Source organism: Prosopis cineraria, unplaced genomic scaffold, assembly GCF_029017545.1.
Source record: "Prosopis cineraria cultivar Desert tree isolate PC_DT_omini unplaced genomic scaffold, ASM2901754v1 PC13, whole genome shotgun sequence".
NCBI lineage: Eukaryota > Viridiplantae > Streptophyta > Magnoliopsida > Fabales > Fabaceae > Prosopis > Prosopis cineraria.
This window is the reverse complement of record NW_026555344.1, coordinates 39,066,993-39,091,029: the sequence shown is the minus strand read 5'-3', so window position 1 is coordinate 39,091,029 and position 24,037 is coordinate 39,066,993. Positions and strand designations below refer to the sequence as shown.

The 24,037-nt window shown below is 31.6% G+C and overlaps 2 protein-coding genes across 2 annotated transcripts; one reads left to right on the top strand and one right to left on the bottom strand.

The window, feature by feature from the left end:
• Nucleotides 1–13,113: 13,113 nt before the first annotated feature.
• On the top strand, nt 13,114–15,713 carry LOC129291158 (uncharacterized). Its single transcript, XM_054928373.1, has 5 exons — nt 13,114–13,650; nt 13,761–14,078; nt 14,182–14,506; nt 14,790–14,918; nt 15,194–15,713. Exons 1-5 carry the CDS (start codon nt 13,327–13,329, stop codon nt 15,307–15,309), a joined length of 1,212 nt encoding a protein of 403 aa, XP_054784348.1. The 5' UTR covers nt 13,114–13,326; the 3' UTR covers nt 15,310–15,713.
• A 5,709-nt stretch (nt 15,714–21,422) lies between these two features.
• On the bottom strand, nt 21,423–22,061 carry LOC129291741 (copper transporter 2-like). The gene is given in 2 exon segments (XM_054929255.1): nt 21,423–21,988; nt 21,990–22,061. Coding segments are annotated over 2 exon segments (423 nt in total). The 5' UTR covers nt 22,047–22,061; the 3' UTR covers nt 21,423–21,622.
• Between the last annotated feature and the right edge of the window lie 1,976 nt (nt 22,062–24,037).

The following is a 24,037-nucleotide window of genomic DNA, read 5'->3' as shown; positions in this document are numbered from 1 at the left end:
CATAATAAAAGGTGCATTTTATTGCCAATAAGCAATTGGGTTAGACTCTCATCACTTCTTACTGAATTTGCCTCTTGATCCAAATATACACTCAATCTAACACTTGATTATTGCATGTTGTTGGGATGTCAAATGTAAGTATATTTGACTTAACACAAGAAGGAAAAAAAATCTCACGTGGGATAGAATGGGTGACGTTGCTTTACTTGTGTACTTGCATACACAAGTAAAGCAATGCATAAATTTATTACATTAAAATTTTGAAATAACAAATGATGTGGACTCTTGGCTTAGTGGGTTTCTTCTCTCCCTCATTTTCCAAACACATGTGGTTCCTTACTTGAATTATTTGAATTGAAGTCTAAAACTTATTGTGTTTACGTGGATCTGAATATAATCTCACTGGCCACACAAATTGACCTAAAATACTCTACTCTTGGGGGGATTCTAAATCCTAAACCTTATTATCTGCGATTTTATACCCACAAAAAAAAAAACAAAATAGTAACCTACTTGCTGTTTATTTTGTTTTGCACAGTATTGTGTGCGCTATGATAATTTATTCAAAAAAAAATAATAATAATGAAAAAGGGAACGCAAACCACTGAGGCTGATAGGAAAGAAGAAGAAATGTAATGAATAAGCAAATGCTTTAATAAACATGGAGAAGATAAGGAACGAGAAGGTATGGTTGAGTGATAAGGTTGGGTAGTGAACCCTACTTGCAACGTGGAAAAGGGAAAATTTTCCGTCATTAAAGGGTCCAATTTAATTAGTAAATTTTTATAAGAAATTAGATTCCGAGTGATTCAGCTTCCGCCACACTCATGATGAGATTGAACGGTGGATTCAGTTAAGGCTTTTTGATTATTGTAATTAATTAGTTAAGGTCTTTCTGGCATCCACCAGACGGTTTAGTGGTGGACACACACACCAACGTGGCAGGCAATCTGCATGAAATATTATTTGTAGTTGGGACTTCGAATTATGGCTCTCGTATAATCATCCCCTTGATTTGATTTACATGCTATATTTGATTTAACATGTAGAATATTAGAACCTTGAATCATGGACGCTTTTGTGGTCAAAAGTTGTTTTTTTTTTTTATTATGTTGCCCACAACACAATCTCGATAAGCTCACTAAACCCCCCAAACACACCGCCAATCAAGGTGACATGTTCCTTCTTCTCCTTTCTTCCATGTCCCCCCTTTCTTCTTTACAACCAACCTCAACTATATTTCTTTAAAATATCTTCCATTTTGTATGGTTATCTTATTGGATGATATTCAAATATTATCAATTCTAATTTAAGGCTGCTATTTTAAAAATATTTTTTACATTCACACAAATTAAAATTTAAAATCTCAAACATCATCCCATTTATTAGGACTAACATCAACAGATCTTGTCTCAATATTTTTATTATACATTTTATAAAATTTCATATGCATCATAATTTTTAGTAAGATGTTCACTGCATGTAAAACCACAGTTGCTACTGTAATTGTTGCTATAATTTTCTAATTAAATTATATAATTATTTTCAAGATCATGGATAAAAACATGTGAATAAACTATAATTACAAATAACAAATCTAATGATAGGTTAGTTTTATATTTTCAAATTTGTCCGATGTTTTTTTCTTACACCTGAATAGAAAACTGTGCCTGAACCCGAATAATTTGTTCTGCTTTCTTTCATGATGAAATAATTAATGCAATCTCGACTCCTTTTAGTTGACATTATTTGCATAATTTGGTGTAAATTTCCCAAAGATATATTTCTTACTTTGTTTTGGCGGAAGGGTTTGTTCATTGAGAGAGAATGGGATGAAAGCAATGAAAAGAAAGAACCTAAACGGAGTAGACCTAGGAGAGGATTCTAGTAAGATATTCTGTGTTTCTTAAAATGCAAGATACTTGTAAAAAAAAAAAATACTCGATAAAACTGTGTCAATTTGTGTTAGGGGGATGAAAACATTTTTCCCCAATATTATGAAGCAAGTTAAGATGAAACAAGGGGCGGATTTTAAGTAGGGTTTGCTTTTAAAAAAGATTAATTTCGTTAATCAATTATCATAAGTGAGTGATATCACATGGGATTGCGTAAGGCACAAATGATGACCCATATCATTGCTATTAAACTTCTTCCTCACGCCATCTTTACTTACTGTCTTTACTTACTTGAACATATTCTTCATTCTTTATCCCCTCACCCCCAACACAACACCCAGCCTTGTTGTACTCACCATAATCTATTATCAAGGAGCTATTGACTTAACATTTCAAATATGTGTCCCTAAACATATACTATTTTCATTTTTTTAATTTATATTTATATTAATTATATCTATTTATTTGAATTAGCTACTAGATGCCAGCTAAACTATCTGTCAAATTTAGGGTCTCTGTTTTTAAGTTAAGCAATATAGTTGTAATTTTTCCTAACCACCGTACGGCACCCTATATCATGAGTCTACCCATGCCGAATTGAGAGAACTTCCTATTAAATTCAGGAAACTTAATAAGTGATCAAACTAATTTGAATCGAGTTGAGTAAAATATTTTTATGTGATAAATTATACCAAATATTTAGCACGAATGTATTGTGACGGAATTTAACCACCACATGACATATAGTATCTTGAATTTACCCCACATTGAGTTGATGAATCTAATGAGGATTCATACTAATGTAGATCGAAATAAATACAACTTAGATGGTATGCCCTACCACCAAATATTTAACATTGTTTTATTTTTCAAGGCTTAAATTTAAAATTTTTAATTAAACTAGTACAACTTTTTAACTAGTTGAATCAAATGCTTGGCAGTTATACATTGTGCTGTTTAATTTAATGCAACATTGTTATACTCCATAACTAAATTCTTTTAAAAGATTTATCACATAAACTCCAATTTAAGATGTGTTTAAATGATTGTAAGTTATAATCATTTTACTATAACAAACGCCTGTTTCTTTTATAAAAAAAGGAAAAAGAAAAAAGCTTCAAGTTTAGAGACCATCATCTATATATTGTTTTCGCATAATAATTCTCACGTCTAAAATTTAATTTTTTGTAATTTAAATAGTTAATACAAACGGTTAAGACATACAAGCAATATGCACTTTTGATGTCACCGTCTAAAAGCGGGTCCCAACTTCCACTTTTTATCATAGAAATTTAGGAACAAGGCCTACTATTCGTATATAATAAATAGTTTAAAAAGTCTGAAAACAATTCAGTAATTTCACTTTCCGGATTGATTCTTACGAGCTAAGTTTCCCACTCAAAAGGGTAAGGAACAGAAAAAAGGCGGTGCCTCATGCTCTGATGAAGAAGAAAATGGTGGGCGAAGAAAAAATGAAGATTCAAACTTCGGCAGATCCAAATTCCCAAAATTAATCATTAAATTAAACGAAATCTCTATCGTCTCGTCGTCCTTGTCATGCGATCTTCACAAGCTCCAAATCCGAAAATGCTCGTCAATTAGCATATTCTGACTTTCTTATTAGGCTGAACTTTGCTTGCGTTTTGTGATAAGTTTTTACTCCTTTATTTAAAAATATAAAATATTTTTAATTTTTTAAAATATAATCATTATCTTTTTTTAAAAGTATCATTATTGATAATAACTTTATATTTATTATAGAGTATTTAATAGAGATAAATATAAAAAGATTAGGTTAGTTTGAGAGTAGATAATCACTTTATTGGGGGTAAAATTCGGTTAAAAATATCTTACATTTTTTAATGAAAAAAATACATTTTTTTTAATATTTTAAGTCTTTATATTCTTATTTTTAAGTGTTTTAGATCCTTTTAGAATCTTGACAGTTTATTCATCTAGGAACTTAAAATATTAAAAAATAAAAGTGTAAAAACATAAAACACTCAAAGAAATAAAAATTTATAATAAAATGTGAGTAAAGCGCAGAAAATTAAAATTATATATTTTTTATTTTATTAACCATGCTATCCTGGCGTCATATATTCTCTTTTTTAATTTTTTATTTTTAAATTTATGATAATAAATTTTTTATATATTAATGATAAACTTCTAACATATAAATAATAAATTCTTTATATGACAATATGGAGCAATCACACTCTTAAATTTTTTAAAATTTAGTTTATATTTTTTTGGGCAATTTTTTTTTCTGGTTAGTGGGCTAATTTGTCCTTGGATTAAATGTTTTCAAAAATATTTTTACTTCTTGTTCCTAAAATGATGGAAACATTTTAGAACTGCTTTTACCTTTTTATTTTTTTATTTTTAAGGCACATTAAATTTGACTTGTAGATTACCTTTAGTCACGGTTTACTCCCAGTCACGGCCAGGAAAATAAATATCAATGTTTTTATAATAAAATAATTTTAAATATCTATTGAATTATATTAAGAGTATAAATTAATAAAATTAAGTACTAAAAAAAACTTATATAACATATCATTAATTACATAAAAGACACTTTTTATATAAATAATTTTTCGTATTTATTAGAATCATGTACTTTTAATTTTCATTAAATAAAATCCAAATACCTATTTTCTACGGTAGAGAATTTTCCGGGATAAATTTTTATATACAATTTTTTTAAAACAACTACTTCTTCATTTTAAAACAACTACTTCTTTTGGACCATAATATAGAGTATATTTTGAAAACTTCGCCTAGTTCAAAATATAAAATATTGAATAGGTTTTATATGTGTATATATTTCAATTATACCTTTACTTATCATATTTCACTCAAGTAATTAATGAGAGTAGTGTTTTAAATGAATCAAATATTATATTTATTTCATTCAAATTATGATCAAAAAGTTTATAAAAATTTGTAAAAATAAATATTTTAACAAATTTTTTATAAACATAAATTAGTTAACAATGATTTATGTTGTGGTTTGAAGAAAATACAATTTAAGATTATAAAATATATAAAATTTGAGATAATAAATTTTTTAATGAGATAAGTAAAATTTTATTAGTGGAAGTGAAATTTTTTAAAGTAAGGGCAACTAAATTTTCCAATGAATTTTTTTTATAAGGGCAACTAAAATTCTTAAGGGCCATTACAAGTAAGTTTTTCTTTGAAGGTGGTGGGGGCGGCTGCACCCTCTAGGATCAACGTGGATCGGTCCGCGTTCACTCCTATTGTTCACCTTTAATAATCACTAATAATCTTTAGGCTATGTTTGCTTGAATTGATAAAGTAAAAATAAAATTAAAGATAAAATTTTAATTTAAACATTATTAGTACGTAAGAATTGTAATTTTTAAGAATTTTAATTCTATTAAAAATATTAGAATTCAATACCATCATATTAATCATGCAATTGCTTCAATTCCCTTGAATTCAATTTGTGGATCCCACTATCCTCATCTTTTTTGTTCATTTATAATAAGATAGGTCTTTTTAATTTTTTAAAAAAGGACAATTTAGTCTTTTCCTATTTTAAGTACCTATATAAATTAATATTATATTAAAATTCTATCTTCATATCAAACACACTTTTAAAACTCAATTCTATTTCGATTCTGATTCCGATTCCAATTTCGATTTCGATTCCGATTCTGATTCCATTAAAAACTCTTCTATCATACCAAACGAGGCCTTACTGTCCGTCAACTTTTAACTTGGAAATTATTTTTACATCAAGTGATCAAACAAATTTTTGTTTTATTTTATATTTGAAAACTAATTTTTAAAAATTAATTTAAAAAATATTTTTTAAAAACTAAAAATGATATTAAAACCAAACAACCCTAAAAAAACTGCAAATTTGGACACCAACTATAGTATACAAAATTATTTATTAACAGATCAAAATCTGCAAATACCATTGAATCCTCATTCAATTAATAGCAAATTAATTAAAAGTAGAGTAGGAAATAAGGGTTAAGTTTGACATACTATACATTTAAATCCTATTTTTATAAGGGTTTATATTTTAAAAAATAAAATATTTTTAATATAACTAGATTTTTAAGTTGAGTCCTGCTAAACCTTAAAAAATGAGTTTGGGTGGCATTCCAAATCCTTGTTAATTTTTAAAAAATTGCATTAAAAAATAAAAATGAGGAAATATAAATGTTCTACATTTTTTTTCAAGTTAGTTCATGAATTAAAACAAGGTATATGGCCATGAATTGCATATCCTTTTGTTTCTACAGTGAATTTGTCATTTAAAAGGTTTTTGTGATGGTGTGATACTATGAAACCATTATTTATTTGGTTCTTTGATTTGTCGAGCAAGTTTAAGTGTAAAATATTTGATTGCTTTCATTTTCAATTTAAATTAAATTCATGAAAAGTGAGTTTACGGACTTGAGTCCATAAGAACTAAATCTATCAATTTTCCAGCTCCAATGGGAAGTATCGAGTTTAAGTTATGGCAATGCATGTTGATGGTAGAATTTTCACTAGAAAATGTCAAATAACATTTGCCATATGCAAGAGTAAAAAGCCAGCAATAACAGCTTTTGCAAATTTAAAAGATAGATTGGAGTATATAGGTCCGAGTGATGTATAGACGGTTCTTATGCACTTAGAGTTTACTACAAGCTCTGTTCATCTTACAAAAGTGTGTATATTTTCTAGGTACATTCTACATGAAGTGATATCTAAATACTGTTTTTAATGAAGAATAATCGTGATTTAAGGCGCTGGGATCAGGCAGAGGAGACATCCATGAGCGGTTCGAGCAGCGGTGGTTGGAGGCGGGGAGGGAAGTCATTGGACCACGTGGAATTAGTTGTGGAGATGGGCCCCACCGAGCGCGACCGGCAACGCACATGCACCCTTTCCCTTCTCACTGATTTGCCCTCCCTGCCTCTCTTTTCTTTTTTCCAATTATATAATCCACGGCCTTCTTTTTCTTTCTCTTTCTGTTTTTTTTTTAAATCACACTTATCCATTAATGAGTGATAGATTTTTTTTTGAAAAAATGACGTTAAAATTTCACACAAAAAAATTAATTACTGTAAGATCTATTAACAACTGAATTAAATTGTATTGACAACACAATCAGTTGTTAATTCAGTTTAGTTCAATTATAAATAGACCTTATAGTAATTAATTTTTTTGTGTAGAATCTAACTGTAATTTTTTATTTTTTTTAGGCATGAATTCCAATATCCTACATTTTTATCATCGTCAAGTTTTCTTTTAAATATTCCACGTAATCTGCTTTTCTTTTCTTTTTTATTATTCTCCGGTTCAATGAATCTCGTGATAAAACAATCACAGCCCCGATTCTCTAAATGATAAAAATTTGAAGTAGTATAGCTTTTGTCATTGATTGATCCCTGATACATTAGAATAACTATAACTAATTGAATTATATTTTGTTTTCTATGATTTAGAGCACCAAGTTGCTTCAAAAAATATTTTATAACATGAGGCTCGAGGATTATTTTTTTTAAGAGTTAATATATAATTCAAACTCTAAATTATAAGTTTAAGGAGAGTTTCAATTCTAAACTTTTTTAAAAAAATATATTTTAAATATTAAACAATTAAAGTTCAAGTAATTTTTTTCTACCATTAGATTTAAATAAATGTCTGTCAATTTTTTTAAATATGAAACTTAATATGCAGTTTTTCTCAAATGAAAGCAGGAAAGAGAGATAGTAAAATTTGATGAAAATCACATTAGGCCCCCAATTTAAAAAAAACTAACAGATATTTGTTGAAATTTAATAATGAGTTGAAATTGCTCTAACTTTAATTGCTTAAAGTTTAAAATATAACCTTTAAAAGTTTAGAATTTAAATTTTCTTTGGATCTATGATTCAAAGTTTAAATTACATATTAACTTTTTTTAAATATTTTTTATTGGAATATTTTTATGTGTATGTAATAATTTTTAATCATTAAATGAAGGCAGTATTTCTTTAAAAAAAAGTCTCAAGTTCTTTAAAATCTAAATATTAATTTCAAATAATCAATTTACTTATAATTCTTGAACTTTAGTACTATAACGAGTAATTTGAGTAAAGCCCAACAAACCATTCTTAATATGTCCAAAAAATTTTAATACTCAAACTTGAGAGTTTATAATATTTTCTTACTTCAACTTATTTGAACAGCTTAAATAAATTTAAAAAATTTGGACAAAGCTCAAATCTATATGAGTTTAGCTCAAATGCTTGAATTATTTTTTTTGTTATTAATAAAATTAAATTAACCTCCACTTCAACTTTTAGTCAGAACTCACAAACCCTTTCAGGGACCCCCAGTTTGAATATTTTGCATTCTTATGTGAAGTTTTAATGTCTCAATAACTGTTTGTTTTGAATATTTTTGTAAAAATATTATGAAAAAAACTAAACATGAGATATTATTTCACTTATTTTTATTTTTATTCTTTCAATGTTTGATGTGAATTTAATGAGATAGCAACAAGTGGGTTGTAATATTTTGTCGTGAAAAATCTTCCAATTTTGAATTAAAAATCAAAATTGGCTAAGAAAATAAAGAAAATCTTTTTTAAAAATTTACATATGTAGATCAGTACAAATAAAATCGAAAGTTTGAAGTGCTAGATCTGAACTTAACTATATAAGCCTTTTTTTATATATTTAAATATTTTAAACTCAATTCAGAATAAATCTGATTTGAATTACGGGCTCTAATTTGCACTAATTAATAGAAAAGAGCTCTTATTTATAACGTGACATAGGAGCAGGACATCTCCGGAAGAGAGGAAGCGGTAATTGGAGTGCGCCTACAGTTGAATGGCGTGCTAGGGTTTCATGCGCCGCCTGATTTCCCAACCGCGAAGCGCTCTCTCTCTCATCCAGGGAACATTTTTTGTAAAGCCTCTCGAAACGAATGCGTTTTGGTAATGCCTCGTTATTTTTTTTATGAAGGCGCGTGCTAATTTAGATCGCACGCTATCCACACGTAGCTAACCGAAATTCCTCCCTCCCTTCCACGTGTCTACGCCACATCATCCCTTTCTTCCTCATTCTCGGGTATTCCCCTTCATTTTCACCCCTCCCTTCTCAATATTTCCAACTTTGCCACCTCCACCACCAATATTTTAATTAAATTTGGAATTTATTTATTTCCATGTCTACAAATAATTATGACTTTTGTTACCCAAAAACATAACCGTGACTTACTGCTTCGTCCAAAGTGAAATTTCATTTAAAATCTGCACCTGCCAATATAAACTCACGACGACCAATATTCATTGAATTTGACATGCATTCATTGACTCCCACTTCTGGTTATTATAGCATCAGTGAAAGGATGAGTATTCATTAAATTTAGTTGTTTTTGTCAAATAAAAGTTAAATGAATAATTTACTTATTAAAAGTTAAATTTAGTTTACGCTTTATTTACATCTTTTATATACGCAAACCTTCCGAGCTCCTGCTTCCCACTTATTGACTTATTTGCATATAAATGTAACTTCAGTTCCCAAGCCAAGATTTATCGCATGCAACTTCGCAAAAACGGAGATAACTCCCGTAAATGGTAAATTATTTTCCCATGATAGTCCAAATTATGATACAGAACCTCATTGTTATTTTTCATATTTGAGGGGATTTACTTTTATTTTCCCTTTTAACTGTTCTTTGAAAAATCTTACATATTTAGTCATAAATTAATTGCCTTCAATTTTAAAATTGAAGTTTTTTTTCCTTACTAATATCTTTTTATTTGAAACAATTTTGTCGGAGATAAGGTAGTTCTTTCAATAAATATTTAAATTTTAATTTGATACACTATAAAAAAACTCATTCTTTTCACTAGATTTAACTCTGTTGGTGGCAACAATTATATTTAAATTATTGAGTTATGTTTGTCAGGCACAGCAAGTTATTAGGCGCATTAAAGATACTGAATCTCAATCAATAATAAAAGGTTCCCGAGCTCTCTTACCACAATTTACTCTAATATAAAAGATACATAAGACTTAGTAAAACAAGTGGTTGATTAATACTAAAGGATTACAAAGCGTGAATGATTATGAGTTTAAAATGAAAATAAAAGTTATACATAAAAACTATTTGATAAATCTAGGAGCAAAATGTAAGTGTTTGGAGTGATGTTCATGTGTCCTTTCTATGATTTGGTGCTCTATTTATAATGATAAAGTGATGGTAGTCTCTCCCGTAGAATTTATAACGCTCTTACAAATAATCAAGGATTCCTTACACATGGTTTGTGAAATTTATGGCACGGTGGTTCATCACCATGTTTCATTTTTGAGCAACGAGTCCATTCTCTGGAGATACTTGGGAATAACAATTATGTTTCTGCAAGATCTAAGATCATTTGAGATTGTGATTTTATATATCAATTATTCAAGAAATGGGTTTGCAATTAGCGGGATTTCAACATGCTTATCTAGCCAAGGCTTTTTCTTGAGATTTGAGTTGATCCTTTTGTTCAAATTATTGATTAGACCTAACTTTTCAACTACTTAACTGATATAATTTTATGACTTATTCAAATCCCTAAGCAAGTAATGTTTTATATTTAGTTTAAATAACTTAAAAAATAGACATTATAACATACAAATAATTTATTTGAAATTGAATGCACTGGCCATGGCACACTGCGAAGAAGATGCTTTCTTTTCTCTCGAGGTCAAGAAAAAAAAAAAGTAAAATACACAGTAATAATCACAAAATGCGACACGAGACCACGTACCATTCATCGCCTTTGGCGTGCCAGAAATGTAACAAAAATATTAATAAAGAAATGCATTTCCCCCTGCTGTTATTTTCCAAAAAAAAAAAAACTTAATTATGATACTACGATTATGATAATAGTTTGGTTTCGTTTTATTTTTATTTTCTTTATAATTTTACCAATTACAATCAATCTACTTTTTTTATCTTTGTTTTAGCAACACAAAATATTATTTAATAACATTAATTTTAAATTAATTCTTATATATTATAAATATCGGAACACATGACTATGCATATAACTAAATATTTTATTTAAAATGAAATTTATTTTGTTGTGAATTTGAATTTTATTACTAGAAAATCCTAAAATATATGTTCTACATAGCAAATAAAACTGTAGGAAGCCTTGTTCAATTAAACATGAACTTTTGCAAGCAAAATAGAATAAATTAAATCAGGTATCCGCCACTCCTGCCTGAATTTCCATGGTATTGTCATCAATTCATTTGTATGATTTGTAACTGTAATTAACTCAAAAACATATCTGACTGAACAAAAAGGTCCGAATAATCACATAACTGGCGGCATGGGTGATGGCAGTGTTACTTGTTAGCAGGAGGCCGTCTTAAAAGATGCGGAGTCGATGCCATGAAAACGACAGCGTTCCGTAAGGGTAGGGGCTAGGGATAAAAGGATGTTTGATCAGCACACTTGTCAAATTAGGCCACCTAAACGGGACTACGGTGACCGCCACGTCCGCCCTGCCATCCCTCCTCGCCGTAACTACCACGTAAGCTTTTATATTTTAAAGTTTGCAATTTTTAAAAATAGCAAAACAGACTTGCCCAAAGAGTCATTTAAAAAAAACATAATATTTTATTCATTTAATTTTATTTTTAATCTTTATATTTTTTTAACAGTATTTTCAGTTTTTTAGGGACTCAAATTATTTAAAAATAAAAACTATGAAAATTTTAAAAACAAAAGTCATCCAATCTTTTTAAATTTATAAAAATTGAAAATATGAGAAAAGAATTCTAAGGATTTAAAATAAAATTCAATACCACTACAACTGACTAAAGATTGTGTTTTTCTCTAAAAAAACCATTTTAAACAACCCCGTCCTAAAAAATTAAAGAGCAGCAAATTATTGGTTTCACACAGCCTTTTCTTAACTGCCACTAATACACGTTTTCTACGCAAGACAATGATTGACCCAGAGATGTAACGTGCGAATATTTGCTTAGATCAAAAATGAATATCAGAAAATGGAAAACGAACCAAATATTACGCGTGGTCTCCTATGCGATGCCACTCGTCTGTAATGTAATCAAACAAACACTTCCTGTATGACTACTTTCTTTGACAGTACACACAACTATAGAACTTGTCTTCTTTGAATTAAAGGGCCGTCCAAATTTCTCCCTGGTTATGAATTTTACAAAAATACACTTCCATGTGTCAAATTTTGATATACATTTCATGGAAAGAAATTAGCAATCGTAAAAATAAATGGCGTTGACTATTACAGGTTAGACAGCTGATTTTCTTTAAAAACGAGGCCTCTATTTTGTTGTCGTCGTTGTTGTTTGGCCTTGTGATTTTAAAATGCCTTTAATGTTATTGGTGTACGTTGGTGAAGTACTTAGGTGATGGGGAAGGGACATTAAAGTCTAAAAACGTAGAAAAGGAAAAAAAGACAAAAACAAGTCAAAAGAGGAGTGCAGGCCAGGCAATGTGAAAACTTACAAGCAAAGGATACCCTCGCCAAATTGTTGTTCTTTTTTTTTATTTTTATCAAATATTTGTTTCTTTAAGGCTAATGGGATCGTGTGTGTAATGCCAAATGGAGAACGTGTAAAAACAAATGCCAAATGGCAGTCCCACTTCAGCGCCGCGTTTTCTCTCCTCTATATTTTTCCCAAAAAAAAATCAGACATATATTTTTTTTAAAATATCATTGTTTTTGCCGGGAAATAAGTCACCGCATCCAATCGCAATAAGAGAATGATTTTATATTTGAGTAAATTAAAAAGAAAAAAAAATAAAATGGAGGTTGGGGGGGAAGTGGGGGCCCACGGGGACTGTATTAAGCGATGGAGCCACTCAACCGCAGGGCGAAAGAGGGGTGAGTGAGGGAGCACCCACAACGCCTCTCTCTCACTCACTCACGTCGTGGCTTGCTTCACTGATATCGGAATAACATTAAATAAAATTATCAATCAATTAAAAAAGAGGGAGTGGTGGCAACTGGATATCAATCATCTTCACGCCTCAGTCATGTGAGTTACACCTTCCTTCCATTCCCTTTGTCCCATACTCAAAACCCTAATGCGCTTTCCCTTTTTGCATGGCCTGCGCGTGTCTCCCACCTTCTCTCCCTCTCTTCCCCAAAGTAAAAAGCCCCGTTCCTGTTTTCCATAAAAAGCCTCGAATTCATCCTCCTCCGTCACTGCCCCCCCCCCTCTCTCTCTCTCTCTCACCGTCTTGTGCTTTTTGATTTGGCTGGGACCCATACGCTCTGCAAATCCAGGTGTATGCCCGGCTGTGAACTTTCTCTACTATTAAATCTTCACGAAGCAGCAAAAGCCTTCAGTTCAAATTCCAAATCTCTCACTCCGATTTTTTCTGCCGCTGCTTCTTTCCCTTCTCTCTCCCCGCGAGAATGGCCGAGAATTTGGATGACGGTGAGTTCTGGCTGCCTCCTCAGTTCCTTGACGACGACGGTATCCTCGAGGACACCGATGGCACTCTTGAGATCAGCTCCAGTGGCCTTCTTCATACTGTTTCTCCGGAGCATCTCCTGTTCCCTTCCGAGTTTCCTTATGATTTTGAATCCTGTGCCGTTCCTTCGGATCTCAGTTCTCCTGTTGAGTCCGTGGTTGGTTCCAGTGAAACAGAGAGTGACGAGGAGGAGCACTTGCCGGACTTAACCCGCCGGACGGCTCGCATCACTCTTGAAGTTGATTGTTCTTCTTACAAACCCAAGGTTCACATTATTACTGTGATTTTTTGGCGGATGCTCTCTAGGCGCATTATTTTTGCGCTCTTCGGCTTTTTGTTTCGGCTTTCTTAATCATTTAGTTCGACTAATGGCAGGAAATATTCACCTCTGGTTCGCCGCAATCCACCCTCTGCGCTTTTGGAAGCGGGTGCGGATGCCGGAAAGGTTCGAGCAACGGTAGCCCTAACACTGCTGGTAAGGTGTCCTCTCGGACGGCGACGTGGGATCTCCTGCACGCGGCCGCTGGGGAAGTTGAGAAAATGAAGCTGGGCGAGGAAGCGTATGGCTTCAATCATAAACAGCGCCCGTTGGTTAACTATCCGTTGAATCTGCCTGCCAGTAACTGCAATCCTCCTGACTCTAAGCTGTTAACCCATCGCCCGCTTTCTCACCAGCAATTCCAGTTACTTCGGGTAAGCTACTATCACACTTCGATGTTCTAGTTGATTTGGTTTTCACCTATAACTGGACTCCTTTAATCTACTAAATCTCATTCGTTTGTGTTTCCTGTTTCAGTTTCAGATGCTGAGGGAGCTAGAGATGGCGAAGCTCCAGAATTCCTCTTTTGGTCTCTGCCAACAGAGGCGAAGTAACCTAATAGCCCCAGTCAGTGGAAGGAATAGTGAAATTTCTGGGCCCAGAAGTACTTGCCATGTGAGTTTTCCGTCACCTGCATGGCGGCCTCAACAGGCGAAGTTCCAGGCTCAGACTCAGCACTTTGGGTCCGGAATGAGAGCTGTTTTCCTCGAGAACCCTTCTGGTAAAAAAAGGGAGTGTGCCGGAACAGGGGTTTTCTTGCCTCGTCGTGTTGATAATCCATCTGAACCAAAAAGAAAGCTAGGTAAAGAACATGGACAGTTTTCTTTTCTATTACAAAATATTCTTGAATTCACATCCGTATTTAGCTGGATTTTGGGCGGCCCTTGACAATTTGTGCAAGGAGCTACTTCAAGCTTAATCGTTTTCGCGAATTAATGTTTGCTGCTGGTTCGGCTTAGAATTTATGTTGATTTATTGCCGTTTCTTGAAATTTCTCTATGGTTCTTTCTTTTTCAATAAATGAGTCATTGTTAAATCTATTTCTGAATCGTAATTTAACGAGTTATTTCTTTTTTCGTCCGTAGCATGTTCAACAGTGCTGGTTCCTGATAGAGTGGCGCAGGCCCTAAACCTAAAGGTTGACAACATGGTGAGCGGCCAGCCTCAACGTCAAGAACCATCTCGATTTAATGTGGCGCCTAATATGGACAGTGGTAAATAATATTGTTTTGCAATAATCTCTTATTTCGTGTACCCTTAATTTTTTATCTGTCTGATGCGTTTAGATTTAGCGAGGAGAAAGTCAGAAAACTAATGGTCATAAAATTAATACTAATAACTGTGTTGCCAGTTATTACTAGAAATTGAGACTATTGTATTCTTTTTTATTCGTACAGTAATTATTGCATTCATTAACATCAACTGTTGAGGATTATAAACAACTTATTTCGTGTGGCTTATTGAGCCGTTTGAATCTTTGATCGCGCAGAAGCCGCTTTTCCTAAGCTTCAGAGGAGTCAGGGACTTGCCCACCAGAAACGCAGCTTGCGGCTGCAGCCTCCGGTGAACCATAACCTGCGGCTACCGACAGAGTGGACCTACTGATTGTCCAAATGCGTGTTGGATGCTTGGGATTTTTGTCTTCGGAGCTACTGTAGGAATGGGTTAGGAATTCGATTCTGGGAAATGGTAAAGTTAGTTTTTCCGTAGTTTTCGAAAGGAATAGTATTTTACAAGTTGAAACAGGTTTTTGTTTGGTGTGAACGAAAAAGGAGATGAAAGTGATATGTGATGTAGGAGGGATGGGAAATGATAGAATTAGGTAGAAAATAACGTTTGAGGCAGAATGAAGAACTGCAAATACAGCAACAGTAGGAGCAGGGGAAATAAATGAGGTTGGCCGAGGTTGCAGGGCAGAAAATGAAATATAAGTGAAGTCTGATTCCAATCTTTGTTTGTTCACCCGACATTGCTGTTTAATAATAATAGAAGGAATAGTGTCCATGTCTTCTCTGGCTCTGCAATCTCTCTGAATCACGAAACCGTAGTCCGTAGCATGTTCTTTTATTATATCCAATTTGACTTGGAAAGTGGACGATTCTTGATTTATGGGAATCGGAGAAATGGGTGGAAATAATGAATTATAATGTTGTAAATAGTGAAGGTGCCTGCTGCGTGCTTTTTTAAATGCTAGGTGTAAAGCAAGTAGCTTTTGCTTTGCCCAAGACGGTGGCAGCTGTGAATGAAGTGTCATATACATACATCATCTAAAGTCTAAACCAACCAGGGATCTTTCCGCAATCAAGGCCAAAACGGTTGGATATGGGTTTCCTGTTATTTGAAGCCCATGAAATGGAATTTTTGTTAATTTCAGAATATTAATAAATATTATGTTCGGATGTGGAAGATTTCTAAATTCTAAAATATTCTAATCTAGAGGCTCGTGTGGCGGGGTATTTCGTGGGTTGCATTTGAGCTTATTGACTGTCATGACAATGTGCTTCGTCACCACTCCTAATTGCTTATTCCTTCAACAATCAATTATTAATCTCAGCAGGTCGGTCTGTCATTTAACATAATGTAATTGGATTATGATTGAAGAAATATAATTATTAGTTTTTATAATTTCATTAAGTTTTGTTTTTTTTTTCATAGTATTTCAGTCCTTATAAAAATTGAAGACATTGAAAATACTGAAATTATAGAGATATGATTAACACGTGTCACCCACTTAAAAAGCAAAACTAATAAAATTATAAAAATTGATGATCGAGTTTTCTTATTATAATATAACAATATACATGCGAGTGGCCAACAGTGCTGGGACATCCAATGAAAAGAACCTCACGGAGAACGGAAGAGGAACGGTGCCAACAATTGACATGGTTACTGGGGATATCAATCAGAATGTTCCTTTGTTTGAGCCCAACTAATCCAAATTGGATGGTTGTGCTGTTTTTTCGTGATTCAATATGCAAATGTTATTGGGGATTGCCTTGGAGAGTATTTTAAGAAAAGTAACTCTTTTTTTTTTTTGGGCATGATAAAAACAAATATCTAATGAGGGAATGACAAGTAAGGACCTTATAGTAACATTGATATCAAATTAAAAATTTTAGTACCAAAATATGATTAGGAGTACCGAATCATATTTTGGTACTGAAATTTGAAAAAATTTGAAAATATCAGTGTTAAAAAATTTTCATTTGACATTAATATTTTTACAAAGTTTTTATTTGTCATTCTCCCAATATCTAATTTAACCAATTTTCATAATTTTTATAAATTAGTTAGTTAGGTGTTTAGGATGGAAAGGAGTGAATAGTAAGGTCTTGTTTGGATAACCCTAAAAAATACATTCAAATCATATCTAAAATATGCTTTCATCAAATTCAACAAATAAGTAAATTCTCTCAAAATTTTTTTTATTAAATGTAAACCGAAAACGAAACAAAAAACTCATAGTAATGGCGTAGTATTTTGAAATGAAGTAGGAGTGAATGAAAGCAAGTGGACGAAGGCCCAAAATGAGTTGAAAACGTGGAATACAATAAAAGAGGAGTCCATGAGTGGGCGGCACAGATTCAACGCTTAGCTCAACTCCTACCACACAAACCCTCTTCCCTTTCATTCATCATTTTCATTGGTTCTTCTTTTTTCGGTCAGACTTCTTCCGATCCCTTTTACAAAACGTGAATTATCATATTACTTAGACATTGCAAATTATACTTAAAATTAATTAAATTCCACATATACGATAAAATTGTAAATGATTTTTTAAAAATAACCTTCTTTATGGAGTTCAATGGTGCCTTATAATAATTGATCTCATTAATACGCAATCAATTCATGAAGCCAGGATAAGAAAATGTTAATGAATATTTTAGACAAGAAGTTGGGGTCTCTTATAAATAAAATTAAGATAACTTTCCTTAATTAGAGCCGAGAAAACAAGTCAAGCTATTTGAATAGTGTAATACTATCAACAAGGGCTTTTGTGAATAAGCCTATTTTTTGCAGGCTTAAAAAAAAAAATCCCCGTGCTTGAACTACTTATAATTAATGGATTTTTGAAAGAAAACCTTTGCATTCTTGATCCTATGATTTATAATATGGCTAAAAAAACAAAAAGAAAAAAAAACAGAGGAGTTTGACAAATATTGAAGTGACTACATTATCATCCTTACGCTTGCGAGGATTAAACGATATTTAGTAGTCATATTTCATTAAAATATCTAGTTACTACTGTAAAAACAACTAAACATATTGTAATTACCTTCGTCTTTTTTTGTAGTGCCCAATTTTCTACCCGCCCTTGTCCCTTTTTAAAATTATATCTTCAAAATTATACCTGCGTGTGTGTGGGTGTGGGGTTGTGTGTGTATAGTGTCAATAATATTATAATTCTTTCCTGCACCTGCATCAATTGGCATGATTCGGAATAAGAATGGGGAATAATCATCAATCATGGGAAGTCAACTCCGTTTAAACAGGGCTTCATCACACTCTGCTGACCTTGAAGTCAATGCCAACTTTTCACTATTTGTTCGGCAGCCCATAAATTCAGATACCAACAAGGATTATTTAATTAGGTCGCATCATTTCTGTGACGATTTTCCTCCTCATATTCAACTGTAAGATTGACGCTTCGCTTTGAGCGGGAAAAAGCGGTTGAGTCCCAACATCATCGGCTGACTCAATCGGAGGGATCGAGATCTGGCCAATCGTCTGATTCTGAATATCCCAAAATTGACTCCAAGGTGAATCAGTAAAACCGTGTCAAAATCAATGACAATGGTTAAAAAATCGACCTTGACTCAGTTTTTTTCCTGAAACTATAGTTTTGAGTCTTTTATTCTATAATAATGTAACTACTAAAGCATGAATTAGCATTCAAACCAATTTAATAGTACGTGATCTGATTGTGAAAATACTGAGAAAAATTCCTAGAATATTGATTAAAGTAACAAGAAATCCTCCTTCTTAGTATAAAAACTACGCACACAAGTCAAAAAAAAAATTGCTCGGTCGATCAACAAGCCGGAGACGGGAGACCTGCAATCAACCTTGGGATGAACACAGGCAAAAGCTAAGTTAAAGCAACATTGAGCTGCGCAGGTCGGCAAGCATTTAGTGCTGGGAAGGACGATGATGACGTAACTAGAGCCTATAATGTAACACAGTCAATAGACCTATTTCATACGTTTACGACGCCAACTCTGTTTGCAACATCTATGCGCCTAATTGCTGCTTCATGCTCCTCACCAATTTAATTGAAGCACCGGACAGTGTACAGAGCATTCCTTGGAAACGCAATGTTGTCTTTGTTGTCTCTTCCCTCTCCCTGGATTGAATTTCAATTAATTAAAGTCCCATACTTTGTTTAGTATTTTTTTTATAATTTAAAATAAGATAAATATAATAATAATACTTTACAAATTTACTTTTTTTTAAAAAATAAAATTATAAATTTTTAAAATGTCTTACATATTTAATCATTATTCCCTCCAAATTATAATATAAGGTATATTTTAAATGCTTGCTTGGTTCAAAATATAGGATATCGAGTAAATTTTATACTCCCTCCATTAAAAAATATAAGATATTTTTTGAGAAGTTAAATATTTAAAAATATAAGTCATCTTTTGAGATGTAGTCATTGCTTTTTTTTTTTTCAAAAGTTTTGCTATTGATAATGACTTTATATTTATTGTAAGATGTTTAATAGGGGTAAATATAAAAAGATAATGTTAGTTGAAAAGTATGTAATTACTTTATTGTGAGTAAGATTCATTTACAAATGCCTTATATTTTTAAATGGAAGAAGTAATTATTTTTTTAATTATACTCCTACTTTATTTATTACTCTTTAAAAAAATAATATATTAAAATTTTAATTATCATTATCAAAGTATTTATGTACAGTATTTTATGAGGGTAAAATTAAAAAGATATAAATTTTTTTAAAAAAATTAAGATTACAACTATTTTTTTGAGGACTGTAAATTAGTTACTAATGTATTATACTTTGATTCGGAGAAGTACGTTATATATATTATTTTTTTTTTTCAATTTCAAAGGTAATGTTAAGAAATATTATTAATGAATTCTTATTTTTTAATGAAATTATCTTTTTTTTAGCAAAATAAATTATCTTATATTTTGAGAGAAAAATTCTCCCAAAATTATCTTGTAATTTCGGATGGAAAGTATTACAAAAAAAAAAAAAAAGGCGGGCAGTTGTATTTTCCTCTGTTTTCCGTGATTCCCTATTCGGATGTTGGACAACATGTTGAGAAAAGCATAAATGAAGGCCTGCATTTGAGTTTTCAAAATTTTAGAACCGACGGAAATTCCTTCACCTTTCAGGTAATTAGATTTTATTGCTCTGTTCTTTATCTTTCCTTTTTCTCATTAATCATTTCACTCCTCGCTATATTTTCTCTGTTTTTCTTCTTTGTTTCCCCCGTTCTTTCTTATAGTTCTAGTTAACGGCATTGTTTCTGTTATTCTAAGGATTTCTTTTTCTCCCTCGTCTGAGGAGAAACATAAAAGTTTCAATCTCCAAGACGTTTTCTAATCTTTTGCCTTGTGCAATCCAGAGTTTTTAAGTTTAGCTTTTTTTGCGTTGATGAAGCATGGATAACTTGAACGGTTGAATAGCTGAAGGAATCGGCATCCCCTGAGAGAAAGCATTATAAACTATTTAGTTGTTTTCAGGGAAGAGCTACAATTTGGTTTAGTCCAGTCTCAATAATATATTAGTGTCCTGAAGTGAAAGTTCTGAGATTTAAGCCAAGGAAGTGGGCAGGAAGTTCACAAAAATAACTACGCTGCTTTAGATTTTCAAAATTAAAGGTTGTCACCTCTGCTACAGTTCCGTTTCGGTTTTTTTTTTGTGTTCTTGTCCTTCCTTCGTGTTCTCCTTTTCTACCATTCTCCTTATTGTTTTTGAAAATCATGTAACAGCATTTTGTCAATCCTATGACTGTTATAAACACCCCATCTCTCTGCTCTTCGCTTGTGGCAAAGTCCAGCCACTTAATATTTCATTGAGCAGCCCTGTTTTCAGATTCTTGTTAATACTCAGAAGTAGCTGTTGGTGTTTATCACCTTTGCTATAGTATAAGGGGGGAAACGTGAATTTGTGTCTGTTAGACATATTTTTCAAATCTCTAAGTAAAAGGACACTAAGAAATTTGGGAAAAGACTTTGGATCAATGAATAATTTGTTGGGTCAATATAAGGAGAGAGTGGTAATTTTCATGCTAAAGAGATGCCAATCATCTTAAAATTAGTGAAGGCCCTCTTCATGGAATGTTTTAGAAGACGAAAGAGAACGCCTAGACATTATTCTTGTGCCAAATTCTGCCCAGGAAAAGGGGAAGAATTGAAAACAAGTTCAAGGGCTTTTGGACTTGTAGAAATCTTGACACATAAGCGCAAAGTCACAACTCTTTCACTTGTAACAGAAGATAGCATCAGAAAACTACAGAGCCAATAAAGGTTTAATTTGACGAACATTCTTAGTTTCTATAACAAAATAGGCATTCACATGTCCATTTTTTAACAAATACTAATCCAGATATGTGCAACAGCATCACACACAGGTTTCTCGTTTCTGACATATTCATACGTATGTGGCTGATATATCAAGACGGTTTATTTGCCTAGGTTGTATATGCCAAAACCCTAACAACATATTATGTGCATCAGTATTTCGTGCTGATATGACATCCTTAAGATAACCCAGAAAACAATGCACAAACCAACGAAATTAAACCAAAAGATTGCTAGAGAAATCAAGCTTAATTCACAAATTAACTAGCCAAGAAGCACCTGCGATGGAAAAGGAAAACAAAACAAGAAAATCACAATGTACTGTGACACATGGATTTCTGCTAATTAAAGTAGTGTTTTAGATTTTCTGGGTAATAATGGAGGACCTATTCTGTTCTGTGTTGGCCTGGTCAATGTCTCGATACTTGGAGATGAAGAATCCCAAGGTGTGGCCAGCGACAGCAGCTATGAAGATGCCGAGGTTGAAGGACATAACAGCGAGCATGACCAAATAAGCGAAGCTGGTACGAAAGAAATGGAAAACAGCCTTGTAGAAGCCTCCCAGGAGAGGGCTAGCCCCACGTTTTAGGGTTGGCTGATTAGAAAGGAGCTCAGAAAGAATGGCGAGAACGAAGACGAAGAAGAGGGCTAAGATGTACATGCCAAGACTGTGGTTTGGCCAGTTAGAGAAGAGGACTATGGCATCTTTGCCCCAATAGAAGCTCATTCATCTTCATCTTCATCATCGTCGTGTCATTTTTCATCATTGGCATGTCATCCATCTCTGTGGCTAGGAGAATTGCCTCTTCAAACACTTGAAGGCAGAATTTGTGTGTTGCGTGTGAGAGAGAGATAGAGATGTGTTTAGGCCTTAAAGGCTAACAGTGGATTGTTTGGCTTCCGTGTAAAATTCATATGAGCTATTAATGAGATGACGGAAACAGCAAAGGAGCCAGCTGCCATGCCAGGGACCCTTGAAAAGAGATGATAGTTACAACTAACAAAACAGTATATCCCATAAAATTTTTACGTGTACATATACAGATGCCGTTTAAAAATAATTGATATTTAATACTCCCTCCATTCTTAATTATAAAATATTTTAAAAACAAATTTAATATTTTAAAATATAAGATGTTCCGGCAAAAATAAAGTCCCCAAGATGAGAACCAAGACCTAGAAGAAAAATTGAAAGAGATAGGCCTACTTTATTTTTCAATCAAAAAGAGATGAAAATGACAAATGAGAGAAGATGCACGAGTGATATAAGCATTAAAAGTGAAAACACAAAAATAATAACAACATTAACTTAATTCATCAGGACAAAATGTTTTTGTTTTTCCATCATACATTCTCGGCCAAAGTATAGTTTTGGTTCTCTAATTTTATAAAATTTTTAAATTTGATCCCTTAATTTTATAAAATATATTTTTAATCCTTTAACTTTAATACCGTTAATTTTAAATAATTATTTTTATACCATTCATTATTATTTTAAAAAATTAAATTCAATAAATCAACATTTGATAATGTTTTAGTAATATTTAAAAGTTTAATTTAAAAATTTTCGTGATAAAATTAATAGCATTAGAATATTAAAAATATATTTTATAAAATTAAGAGATTGAAATGAAATATTTTATAAAGTAAAAAGATTAAAAATGATCTTTAACTTACATTCTTACTTTCTATGTTAATTTTTTTTAAAATTTTAGAAGAACTTTATAACTAAATTCTAAAACGCCGTTCATGGACTTGATTGGATGCCAAATTCGATAAAAAGAATATTATATTATCATTGATATTAGGGAGAATGACACAAGAGTAACATGGAAGGAAATTAATCATTCTGAGGGACCACAAATTTTTAAAATGAGAATAACAAAGTTTTAAAGAAAAAGTAAATGAAAAAAAAAATGCCCATACATAATTTACACAGTTTTGCCTCAAATTAACAGAAGATGAGTCGCAAATCGTAAAATCTCGGTTAAAATGGTGAAAGGTTCATTGCAAATACGGGAATGTCATTTGCAAATGAGTTATAAATTATGAAAACTTTACAAATGCAAGCCAATTGGTTGTAAATTATTTATAAGTAAAATATTCTAATCTCTACTCTATTTTATCTTAATTACAAATACTCTTTTTGTTTTTAAATCCTATACAAACCTTTTTTTATATGAATAGTTACAAAAAAAGCATCTTCTCTATTTTTAATATTTTATTTCTATCTAACCAGCTATTAATTGACCGTTAAAGCATAAAAGATAGATCAAAAATTACTAAATAAATACTTTTTAAAAGTATTTATTTAGTAATTTTTAAAAAGTTGAATACATAATTTGCTAAAATAATATTAAAAATAAAATTTTAATACAATAAATTACTTAATATGATATATTTTTTTCTTTAAAGTTAATTAATTTTAACAAAAAAATTTATATTTTTATGTAAATTTTACATGCTTAATTATTCAAAGTTTTATTAAATTGAGAGCAAGAGTAGACAATTAGATCATAAGAGAAAATTAATGAATTTTAATTTTTAACATAATTACAAGTAAAAAATTCAGTATTTTAAAATCTTTAAGGAAATATTCGTAAGAATATTAAAGATTGGACAAAAATATTTGTTTTAGAAATAGAGAAAATGTATCTGTAATTTTAGTAGAACAGAAGGGATGTATTTTACTCATTATTTATATGTTGAAATTCTAAAAGTTCAATTTAAAACTGATTTCCAACTAACCATCTATTATTTACTTCTGAGCTTT

Coding starts and splice junctions, on each gene's coding strand:
- LOC129291158 (XM_054928373.1), top strand. CDS start 13,327: ATGGCCGAGAATTTGGATGACGGTGAGTTCTGGCTGCCTCCTCAGTTC. Junction 14,079..14,181: donor AGCAATTCCAGTTACTTCGG/GTAAGCTACTAT, acceptor TTCCTGTTTCAG/TTTCAGATGCTGAGGGAGCT. Junction 14,919..15,193: donor GGCGCCTAATATGGACAGTG/GTAAATAATATT, acceptor TTGATCGCGCAG/AAGCCGCTTTTCCTAAGCTT.